This window comes from Neopelma chrysocephalum, unplaced genomic scaffold (assembly GCF_003984885.1).
Source record: "Neopelma chrysocephalum unplaced genomic scaffold, ASM398488v2 Primary Assembly neopelma1_63, whole genome shotgun sequence".
Classification (NCBI taxonomy): Eukaryota; Metazoa; Chordata; class Aves; order Passeriformes; family Pipridae; genus Neopelma; species Neopelma chrysocephalum.
The window spans coordinates 9,485,312-9,497,880 of NW_020897720.1; the positions used below are offsets into that span (position 1 = coordinate 9,485,312).

At 42.1% G+C, this 12,569-nt stretch overlaps 1 protein-coding gene across 1 annotated transcript; it reads right to left on the reverse strand.

The window, feature by feature from the left end:
* Positions 1 to 5,547: 5,547 nt before the first annotated feature.
* Positions 5,548 to 12,562, reverse strand: MRPL22 (mitochondrial ribosomal protein L22; the record flags this gene model as incomplete). The annotated part of the gene is made up of 7 exons (XM_027682809.1): positions 5,548 to 6,153; positions 7,361 to 7,430; positions 8,261 to 8,338; positions 8,856 to 8,921; positions 10,068 to 10,203; positions 11,942 to 11,987; positions 12,508 to 12,562. Coding segments are annotated over 7 exons (663 nt in total), but the record flags the coding sequence as incomplete, so codon positions are not given.
* Between the last annotated feature and the right edge of the window lie 7 nt (positions 12,563 to 12,569).

Genomic DNA, 12,569 nt, shown 5'->3' on the forward strand with positions numbered 1-12,569 from the left:
AACCCAGCTGAAGCAAATATATGGATGTACTATCCACTACTAGAAGCTCTTTGTCTCTAGAAGTCATCCCTGGTGATTGAGCCTTTCCAGCTCAAGGTTCGGTATCTCCAGCTTGTCTTTACTCACAAGAACCATGTTACAGGCTCCAACTTGGGCACCTCTGTCACAGCACGGATTGTTGCTTCAGCCTGTGCTCTGAGCTGACAGAATACAAACCCTCCAGGCAGCCTTCAGCCTCAGTACTAATCCCAGTAAAACCCCAAGCCCAGCCCTGCTGGGAAGAGCCTGTCTCCTAACTCAGCACTGCTTTCCCCCACTTGTACAGGTAGGTTCTTCTTTAGACCACTGAACTAGTGACACATTTCAGGCTTGAAAGAAATAGAAAAGGACTTAATAAGCCTGTGATGAGAATCAGAATAATGAATAGCTGAAAGCTAAAGCTATGCAAGTTATGATAAGTTATGACAAAAGGCATTTAGTTGCTGCAAGAACTACCACAAGGCAGATGTCCCACCTCCATTCTCCATCACAGTGGGGTTCAGCTACACCCACTTTCTGGTGAAAACTTCTGCTTTTTCCAATTCTCAGCTCTTTTAAGAGTTTTTCAGTACAGCAAGGTGAATGATTCAGGAAATTCAAACTCCAGAAGAGAGGGCAGCAGCACGAGGCTCATTATTAGTTATTTAATCAGCCATTTGTGGGGGTTTCTGGGCTTGTGCCAGCTCTACCTTCAGAGTTTTTGGACACACACTGTGTGAGGGGAAGGACTCCTGTGCACTCTCTCAAGCTGTTCCATTACATCTGATTTATAGCATGACACTGCTTGTTCTAGCCCATAACCTTGAGCTTGTAAACTACACAGGGGAAAATTTACTAACCACTGAGTTCATCTTAATGCACTATTGGGACTCTTAAGTGGGGGAAAAAAGAAGGCAAAGAATCGGGGGCATCCAGAGGAGCTGGTTTTGAACAGCAATCCTTTCCTGGCCCAATCTAGTGCATCTCACAGTCCACTCTGTTTTCATTTAAATAAAGTTTTAATTTACATGACCAGCACAGAGTAAGGACTTATGTTTGTCTTGCTTTGAAGGTAATAATCAATAGGAGAGTTGTAGACACATTTCACTTATTAGCTGCACACATGGCTGGAGTTTACCTCAACAGCACATACAAATGCCTTTACTCCACTCTTCGCTGGCATCAGAGTTTGATTAATAACAGAAGCCAGAAAACTGTTTTGTAACTTTTCTATTAGGAAAGAAAGTTGTCACCCACACAGCAGAACAATTTCCTAGCAGTAAAGGAGTCCCCATCAGTGTAAACAGAAAAGCACTGAGAGCTGGAATACAGGTGTTACAGGTCCTAAGTGCAATTCTGATGAGCAACCCAACACAGACCTGGGACTTGCATGAACATCAGAGCCAACAACACGCTCTCATCAGAGGCTGCAAACTGCATCCTTGGCTCCACTAGAAGTGTGGCCAGATGACCAATGGAAGTTATCTCCCTTTCATCAGTGCTGGTGAAGCTGTACCTGGAACACCAAGTCTGGTTTTAGGTTCTGCACTGCAACAGAAATAGGGAAACTGGAGAGGGGACAGCCCAAGGGCTGGAGAACAGGATTTATGAGGAAAGGCTGAAGCTGGGCTTGTTCATCCTGCCCAAGAGGTGGGTTAGCAGGGTGATCTGACAGCAACAAGGAGTTACCATGTGATGGGGTCAACCACTTCTCAGTAGCACCAGGGAACAGAATAAAGGACAAGGACAACAGAGCTTGGGAAGCTCAGGTTGGCTTGGCAAGAAGATTTCACAGGGAGACAAGCGTAGCACTAGTACAGGCCAGAGGTGGCTGGGCCTCCCATAGTGTTAGAGACACAGGTGACTTGATGCAGTGTTGACAAAGGTGCCAACTCTGAGCTAATTTAAAATAAAGATATCATACGAATACAAAATACGGTTTCAGCCTCCACTTCATTATTTTTGGAGCAAAGAAAAAGGGAGTCTATCTAGGTTCATCTTTGACAAGTTCATTTTACCACACAAAGCTCGATGGCTGCACTACTGTGAGATACACAGAAGCAGCACCCACAAATGCAGTAGTTATTCAGATGCTCTGCCCCACGTTTTGTCTTAGTTTTCAAGGATGCTCAGTTCAAGTGTATTACAGACTTTCAGATTAATTTCCTCAGCTAATACTCTGAGGTGAATGTCTAATTTGCCCAAGGTAAAGTTACACTCTCCTTGGTTTGTTCCCTTCAATGGCAGCCTGTCCTCCATACCAGCATACAACTTCCCTGAAACACGAAGAGAGTGTTGATGTTATAGAGCAAATACAAAATGAGCTCTGCGTTTGCCGACTATTCCCAGAAGATATCTTGCTCCTTACTTCAGTCTGAGTATTCAAAAGTCAGTTCCTGAAACTTTCCCCTCCTTTCAAGTAATTTTGCCTAGGTAAGGCTCCTGTGTGATTATTTCTGCTATTACAGTCTCTTATTTTGTTTAATTTTTAATTATTTTAAATTACACAGCTGAAGTGCAACTGGATGTATAGCAGTGGATAGATGTCATTCAGCACAAAGGCTTGTTCTTTGAAGAGCCTGAACTAGGGGCCTTTCTAGCAGGAGGACTGTAGCTCATATGCTGAGGAATGTCACACTGCTTCTATGGTCCATTGAGGACATTAGGGGTAACCTTATTACTATTTAAAGGAGAATACTGTTTGTAAATGACCTCCCAGCATCCCAACAGTGGATTTTCACAGGGACTGGCAGAAAGCAGCAACTCCTATTGTTCCTTCACTCCAGTGACTGATTTCCCAAACAGGAGCAGCAGTGCTGTGACACAGCTCCTGTTTGTGCATCAGGGAATCACACAATTTCCACTGAATGACCTTGGTTGAGTCAAGTCCATAGCAGGTACAGCAACACAGCTGGAGCAGAACACACCTGTCAGTGCCCAGGTACCCCCCGAGCCCTAACACCTCAAGCACAGCAACTCCCAGGACAGACCTGACCAGAACCAGAGGTACCCACCCAGCTGTCCAGTCACTGTCTATCACACTCATTTATCTTCCACATTTTAAAAGAGGCTGATGAACTTTATAACTATATTCGTGAGCCTTTCCTTACTCTGTTTTTGATTAACTACCTCCTTAATAAGTGCCTAGGAGTTTTAAAAAGAAAAAAAAGCAAACAAACAAACCACACACATCCAAAAACACATCAGGCTGACTTGACAGAAATACTTCTACTTTCTCAGTGGATACTTTAAAATGTTTATGAACAAGCCCAACAGCAGGTTTGGAAGTTTTTCTCAATTAAATCTCACACTGCTGAGCACAGCTCACAGTTCTGCTCTCCTCAGATTTCCCTGAAGCCTCACTACACCTTCACACTTACTTGCTCCTTCTCCAGTTTTTGTAACATCAGCACATACACAAGTGGTGAGTTTACAGCGCCCCCAGATGTTACTCATGAAATCAGCACCAAGTAGAGGCCTCGGTGTTTCTCCTTCCCTTCTCATTTAAGAACACTCTTTTATCAGAGGTCACAGCAATAAATGATGTTTTGTTAAAACCTTGTTGCAGTTAGCATGGAATTTCATGTCTGAATCCATATCAGATACCAAACTAAAGTGCAGATGTACTAATTACCAAGAAAGTACAGTAGAATCAAACCCCTCAAATTTTATGTATATATAGAACTTGCCAGTAAAAAGCTTTATCCCTACACCTCAGGCAGGTTCCCTTACCAGTGTTTTGATGCAACTATCACAAAAACCACTTCACTCTTACCATCCTACCAAGGAAAGGCAGGGACAAAGCCCGTTCAAGCCCCTCACTTCACCCAACTTCCCTGTTACAAACGCACCTGTAGAGCTTCCTTAGCCAATGCCATAAAGATCCACTCTGGGTTATGCATCTTTAAGATGGCAGAAAAGGCTACTAAGGAATAAGAACACTAAAAGCATGTCAAAAAGGAGTTTTCCCACTTACTATCTTGAGGAAGAAAACAGGAATGACAAGCAAAAACCATATCTTTCGACTGAAAATTTTTGAAAGCCCAGGTCTGTTTGTTTAAAGGAGTTTCTTTCACAAAGAAGCTGGAAAAGACATCAGTCGTATTCTCACTTCTCTCCCTCTCTGTAGATTCATAACCAGAGCAATGATATCTCTAAGGCTATAGCCTTCTCTGGAGTTTCAAAAAGGATCCAAAGCAAAATCTACAGCATGCAGGAGAAATAGGTACTGGAATAAAACACCTAGAGGCCAGGGTTTAGATATTTATATGTATGTAAGTGTAATGTGTGTGAGTGCTTAATAAACTTGAATTATTTTGCAATTCTTTAGTCTTCTCCCAGATCACTGATCCCCAAAAAGATTAACTTTGCTACAACTTGTAAGAGATTCAGTAAGACAGAAGAGTTTAAGGGCAGCTGGCAGAGCAAAGCACAGCTGTTTATCACAGTACAACAGAAACAGTTCTTCAAACATACATCAGGGACTACAGAGATAGAGAGTTTTATCAGAACACACCTTTCAGACAAGTTACTAAATCGTGGCTTTAACAGCAAGTAATGTGTCTGAAAGTGCACTGCAGAAATCCAGACTGCAAACAGGCACCCATTAACAGGACTGAGCTCTGCATGGACTTCTTGTGTAACTTCACCACCCCCAATACTCTTTAACATCATGAGAACCTTCCTTTGGTAGCCAAAAGAAACACCTGTATGCCACCTTCATTAGGACAATAAAGATAATTTGTTTCCCTACAGGAGCTGCTCTTACCCATCATTCAAGTACTGATCAAAGTAAACACATGTAAGAAAGGCTACCACAGGCTACTGTGGTAAAAAGACCCAGATGAGGTAAGCAATCTATCTCCCATACTGATGTTCCCAGAATGGAAAAGTCTAAATATCAGACATTTGCATGAACAAGCAATTGCTCATTCTCTTTTTATGGTGATGTTCATGAACTCCGGCCATCTGAAGTTAAAAATTTGACTGAGTGAAATGAGATTCCCCCTACTGACTTCAGTCTTTTTCTCTTTGAATTAATGATAAAAATGGGATTGTTTTCATAGAACTGAAGGCCTAATTTGTATATGCAACAAGCCATTTCATATTATGTCCACAGTGTGTTACTTTCCCCAACATTACAAAGGCAATTTGTTTCCAGACAGTGCAGAACAATTAGTTCACTCTTCAACAAAACAAGGTTTTCTCCATATTGTGCCTATTACCCGCACTGAGTTTCCACAGAAAGCAGCCTGAACTCCATGCACATATCAGACTATTAATGCCATGGGCAGAATCCAGAACAGAATTTCAACACCCTCTAAGTTTTTGCTGCCACTTCCTCTCTGACAAACTAAACACTGCCACCTACCGACTGCCAAAACTCGAACTTTAAAGGATTGTTCTTTTATTCCCCACTCCCAGACACATTGCCCAAGAGGCACAATAATAGCTGTAAGGAAAGTACTACATCCCAGATAAACCATAAATCAATGTCTGTATTCTCAAATATTATTGTTGCTTTTTTTTTTCCAATGCTGTAGGTACTTTAAGAAATTTTAGTAGTTTTAGTCCAAGTCTGATCTTGCAATTTGACTGTCAAGCACATATTTTTACCATCAAAGCCCCCACCATACATAACAGAGATCTGTGTGAACTTCAGTTCATTACAAGCTTTATAACAGCATCGTATGTTCTAGATTTGATAGTCCAGGGTCGAGTTTGAATGCTGTGGTCCAAATAACATCTGCTGCTCCAAGATTTTTCCATACCTATGGCTTGACAAATAAGAAAAAACCCTATGATCATTCTCACATCATCCAGCTCCAGCACCAACAAAGATATAACTAAAGCATTATTTTAATTATTCTTTTATACAATTACATTGTCAAACAAGAGATACCTATACAGTCACAACAGTCTGTCAGAGTGTATGAACAAGGGTTCTGTTTCGCAGCTGCTGCACATATTCTTTTGCCTGGTCATAGCCAGTCCTTGGTGGCTCTGGAGGGGGAGGAGGACCTTCCATCAGCTTCACAAAGTAGTGGCACCTGTTGATTCTCATGAAGGCAAACATGCCCTTGGCATGGTAACGAATATGCTTCATGTAGTGGCCTCTGCCCGTCAGGGACTCGGCTGAAGGAAAAAGGAGAGAAAGACTGTTCAGGTGAGGATGAACAGCCACACAGCTGCAGCAGGAACACCTGTCTCGCCAGTGTACGTTTCGTGGCTGCTTCTGGAAAGTTAATTCTACTCAGGATTCTCTCCCCCATCTTTCTTCTGTTACCTTCAGCAGATCAGTGCTACAGAGGGACCCGTGAGCTGAATTAACACTCCTCAGGAGCACAAAAAAGGTGAATTTAGAAAGCATGCACTCAAGACAAATATGTAGGAAAGGGCAAATCCAAAGGAAGCTAGACTGAACACTTACTAGATTATATAGCTCTTCTGAAGGTGATATTAATATCACTGCTTTTCAGTAGTTTGCCTCATGAATTCCTGTAGAAGTCTTACAGACTTCATTTTCTCCCCTTATTGCATATATCACAGGTATTTTCATTATCTACACACCCAGTCCTGCACTAGCAGCTGAACCTTCTTATGGCAGAGGCTTGGAATGCTTCAAAGAATTCTAATCAAATCTGCTCTACAGTCCAGGTGACTTTAAGCTTATAAGGTCTGTTTAGTGAAATTTACACCACATTAGACAAAATGGACAGTAATAACTTTAGGCCTAAAAACACCTACAAGTAAACATTTCTCTAACATTTTTCTGGGCTAAAAAGTGCTGTAGTTATTCCAAGCTTATCCTGTAAACATCTACAGCAAAATCTTTTTATTAAGAAGTTTTCTGTCAATACTCATTTACTTGTATACGGTTTCTGACAGAAGTTTAATTCTGATCCTGCAAATCTAGCTGTACCAACCACAGACAAAGCCCCCAGCATCTCTGTTCACTGGCAACATTAAAAAGTAGTAACGGTTTGCTTTCATATTCATGTCAAGCATCTTCCTCTTCAGGACCTTCTGTTCACATAAGGAGCAGAAATTCCACTCTCAGATGAATGCATCTTAAAAATGATGCATCTGGCAGATGCCAGAACACCACCAGTGAGGCACCAACTACAACAAAGTGATGGCTAAAGGCTCAAAAACCACTACTAACTTCAGCTGTGTTGCAAGCACGTGCCTTTCATGTTTAGGTAAAGATAAGTTCAGCAGAAGCTGCCCTCTATTCATTTCTGCTGATTTGAAGCCAGAAAAACTTATTAAGGATAAAACTTTTTCATAGGGCAGGATAGGGTAGGATGACATTTTCCTGCACTAAATTTTAAAAAAGTACCTATATGTAAATTTGATTTGAATTCCACGTTGTGCTTTCTTACGGCCAAGTCCTGTGCTTCCAACAGAACCTGTAACAAAAGGAAAAGAAATGGAAATACTTGAGTAGGAATTCAAGCAAAGCTATTTCTTATCTCTAGATAACATGGAAGAAATTGAAAGTTTAAGTCGGTTATAGAAAAAGTATTTTATAGAGATAAAAATTGTTAAAAGACAAGCATCTTTTACATAAGGATGTTCCTTGCATACAGACTGTAAAAGCCTCAGGAGAATTTTATTACATTTTTGGGGAGGAAAAGGAGTGGAAACAATGGTTCCCATCAGCATTTGTCAGCCTTCCATCTACGGACCTTTGTCTAATTAGACATCAGACTAGAAACAAATTCTAAGGTGGGCAAAATGAACTTGGGTCATTCAACATTTTCAGCTCATACAGGACACATCTTTGCCATTATTATGCCAGAAACCAATGCTTCAGCCAAGAAAATGAGTAATTTGAGAATCCTAACAACTACAGTGTCTCAAAAGCCTTTGTGCCTTTACAGGCCTTTTCTTGCTAATATCCTTCACTTCTTAAAGAACCAAAGAAAACAGATGTAACAGCCATTAGAGACCAGGATTCTGCATCATTTACCAGGAACTTAACACTAAGCACTGTTACAGAGGGCACCCACATGTAATTTATCATCGTGACAAATGAACACAGCCAGCACAAGTGACCCAAACATATTTATAAGTCACAATATGACATGACTGTAACAAAAATATGTTATTTGAATGTGTTCCCAACAGGCTTACTTGAAACATAAGACCCCACAGAAACATCTCCAAACTTCAGGTGACAGGTATTGATTTTAAAGTTTTCTTGAAACTAGAAGTGTTAAGGAATACTACTACATACCTCTTTGATCACCTTTGCTCCCTTTTTGTCACTAAATTCCAGCTGAGCAAGAGCCTGATCAATGGTCATTCCTTTTATCTGCAATCAAAGCGTTAAAATTAACTCCTGAAATTACAACTATTTCCCTTCTCTTATTCAGAAGACATTACTTGACTTACATTGCCATTATGAAAACCAAAAATACTTTAGTTTCCTTAATTACCACTTCTTCAATATCTTACACACAGAAATTCTGAGCTAAATATTGAATAAATCGTGACAAAACATTCAATTATTTTTTCCTTAAAAAAAAAAAAACAGTCCATTACTATCTTTCAAAATTCCTCTTGCCATCTACCACAAGGCAGAAATCAACATGGAAATTCTTCCACAGTGCATAATCTGTGCATAATCCTGGGTACACCTGAGAGAGCACACTGGGATAAAGCAGCTAAACCAAACCACAAACAGCTGCTCCCTGTCCAGATCCAGGCTCATCTCGAGGACTCAGTATTGAAGAGGCTGATTAGACTGTGGCCAAATGAGGTTATTAAGGCAAATAAAGCAATCAAATTTTGCATTCTAACAAACACAGTACAAAGTACTCTTTGCTTACCAGTTTTGCCAGATACCACATCTTTTTGTGGCTGTATTTTATGTCTCTCCGACAGTGATATATTACCTGGGTGCAAAAAAAAAGAAAAGGTACCAGGATCAGTAATTTTGCCATGAAAATAAGAATGGACCATCCATGCCTGCTCCACAATTTTCTCACTAAGAATAAAATAAGTATGGCTCTCCCTACTATACCATGAGCACATTGGATCAGGCATAGCTCTGAGATTTGAAACTTTGATATTTGAAAGTACTAAAAAAAAGTCGCTGGCACACAGAAAAGTTTAATGCAATTTTATGACAATTTGTTCATAAACAGAAGTCCCTGAAAAGGATAATCAGAAGATTTCTCACCATCTTTTCCTCTCATCCTCACCACCTTTAGAAGCAAAGATTGACGTGCCCATTCAGTCTTAAAAATATTATTCTGCTGTCGAGTCAACTTACTGGGAGAGCAACTAAACAATATTACCAGAATGAACTTAATTACCACTTGAGAAGTGAAGAGGCTTTCAAGTTTGATTGGCATGAAGAGCTGCCTCCACAGACTCATTCAACACTATTACTGACAGGGACCAACAGTAGCTAGTAGAATATAAACATCAATACAAATTTGAAAGCAGTGGCATTCTTTATAAACAGGTAAAAAACTGATTTAATAAGCGAGTCGGTCGATAGCTGCATTTTCACCCATATTGCATCAGTCAGCACAGGCCACACCAGGGATTTCTACATCCTATGGCTTAATGGTCACAGGGGCAATCAATAAATGCTCATGGCCCACAAAAGTACATGCCTAAAAAAATCTCTTTTCTTCTGAGATGCAAACACTTTACTTTGCTGAGCAGTATGTCTTGCAACACATCAATTCCCAATGGAGAAAAATTACAAAAATGGAATTCAAAAATATCAGTTCTTGACAGTGAGTAAATACTGAAGAGTTAACCTAAAATCCTCCTAAGCTGAGCTATAGTGAAAGCAGCACTTAGTCCCTTCAGTTATCAAATACGCAACATTCTCTTCCTATGCAACTTCAGAGCCTTGCTTCTGTTTGCATTTACCTACAACTTCCCAGTTACAAAAATAATAGACTGAAATAACGAACAAATAAGCTATGAAACTAGTGCCTTGTACAGTCACCCAGAGCCAGTGACAATCTGCTCAGAAATTGCTGATCACACACAGGTAAGGACATTCCCAGGTGCATCCTTACAGCTGGTCTGCGGGGTTCTCCTGGCAGCTGTGGAGGGTAAACAACCCCGTTCTTTTTCTCCCACTTCCCAATCTTCTGCAGAGATGTGCTTGTGTGGATGCATGACAGAGGGAAAAGGCTACAGGATGGCAGCCACCTGCAAGACAAGACCATAGCCTCAGCTGCTGAACAAAACAGTTCTTTTTCCCTGCCCAGTTTAGCTGGAAAATTGTGAACCTGCCTGTGTTGATAACAAGAATCGACACATTTTCCTACTCATAAAATCAAACTATTACACTTTATTATAGTTTATGTTAGAAGGGCTTTTTAATTCAACAAGAAACCCCAGGCTTCCCAAAGCAAACCATGAACCATCAGTGACATTGGTACAGCACAAGACTCCACATTTAGTGTTCCTGAATCATCCCACAAAGGCACAGTCACCTCTGCTTATATCTTTTCCAAGACCTACCAATACTTATTTAACTCTTACCAACAACATTTTTAGCAATAGAAATTTCTAGTTTTTCAAGGGGCTGAGTATCTCAAAGCATTAGAAATTTACAAACGTTCTGAAATCTGAAAGGAGAGGTGTTCTGAACTACTTCCAAAATGCAATCAAGTCAATATAAGACAAGCTGACAGTGAAAAAAATCAGTCTTCAGTCAGTCTGCTCACCTCAGAACCTGAAAAACCAAGCCACATTTTACCCCCTGCTGCCTAAATAAAGCAGCACTGGGCAGCCACTCCCAACTGCAAGTTCAAGACCAAATATTGTGAGTTTTACTAAGCCTTGAACAGCTTCATGTGGGTGGTCAAACTGTGCAAAGCATCTGAAAAATAACTGGCAAACAAAACATGCTGATTAGTTTCAATTAGTTACATTGTACACCTCTAAGTTTTGGTTTATTTGATTAATACCTAAAAATGTCACTGAACAAGGCAACAAGTCATCATCATCAGGCAGAATATCATGGATTAGTACAGGACAATCTTTGACAAGCACATGAATATCATTTTGTAGTTTAACAAATTGAGCAGGAATGAACTAAGCATTCCCTTCCTGGCCTCAGAGAGCACATTAATATATCTGACAATTTAAGGAATGACACATTCCCTCTATCTTAAAGCAATCCAGCCTCATGTGAAGAGCAAAACTATCCTAACTTTAGGAAAAGAAACACATTGAAAGCAAGAGAAAACTGTGACAAACAACAAGCAAAATACATTACATAGGCATAAGGGGAACAGGATGGAAAAAAGCTGAAGGAATGCTAAAAGGAATCATCCATAAGCAGCAAGTGGGACACACAGACAAGAACTAAGTAAAATAATGAGCAGGTAACTCTGTCCAACTGCAAGGAAGCAAAGTGAGGACAATATAAACCTATTTCTTCCTCTGGTGACACAGGTCTCTGCAATTTACCTACACAGGCTCTAGCAGAGACTAAAGCTCTGCACTTGGAGAATCCACACCAGCCTTCCCTCTGAAGTCAGGGATACAGCAGTACCACTGCTCCCACAGCACAGCCTGTGATCCCTCCAGACTGAGGGGGAAATCCAGCAACTACAGAAAAGCAGTGGCTGGGGACAGCACAGGGGGGAGCAACAGGTACATGGTTACTGTAACCTGCACCACAAGGTCAGAGGTGGTACTGCTGGTACTGCAGCGGCTGCTGTACCAGTTGGGGCACAACATTGGCACAACATCTCTGTCATTGGCACAACATCTCAGTACACAGAGAGACACCACAGGGGCAGAGAGTGACCTGTTCTCACAGTCCCGGGGCAGGGGGGAAAGGCAGAGAAAGGGCAGAGCCCCAGGTACCCCCCGGGCAGGGCTGCCCGTGTCCCACAGCCCGGGGATGGCAGGGGGGCAGCAGAACCACACTCACCTCTCCGGCCGCGCCCAGCTGAGCAGACCCCGCGCCCAGGAACCGCCTGAAAGGGAGGAGCAGAGAGCGAGGAATAAACACAACCATAGAATCACAGAATGACTGGGTTGGAAGAGACCTTGAAGATCATTTTGTTCAAACCAGAGACACCTCCCACTATCCCAGGTTGCTCCGAGTCCCGTCCAACCTGGTCTTGGACACTTCCAGGGATGGGGCAGCCACAGCTTCTCTGGGCAACCTGTGCCAGGGCCTCACCACCCTCACCGGGAAGACTTTTTTCCTAATACCCTATCTAAACCTACTCTCCGTCAGTGTAAAACCATTCCCCCTCGTCCTGTCACTACATGTCCTGGTAAACAGTCTGTCCCAATCTTCCCCGCCCGCTCCTTCTGGCACTGTAAGGCCACAACCAGGTCGCCCCGAAGCTTCTCTTCTCCAAGCTGAACAACCCCAACTCCCTCAGCCTTTCCTCACGGGAGATGTTCCACCCCTCTGACCACCTCGGTGCTCTCCTCTGAGGCGAGAGCCTCCCCAGCAGCGCCGCGTCCCGCCCGCAGCCGCCTCACCCGCGCCCAGCGCCCAGCGCGCCGCCATCTTCCCGGCCGCGCTTTGCGGCAGCGGGCGGGGG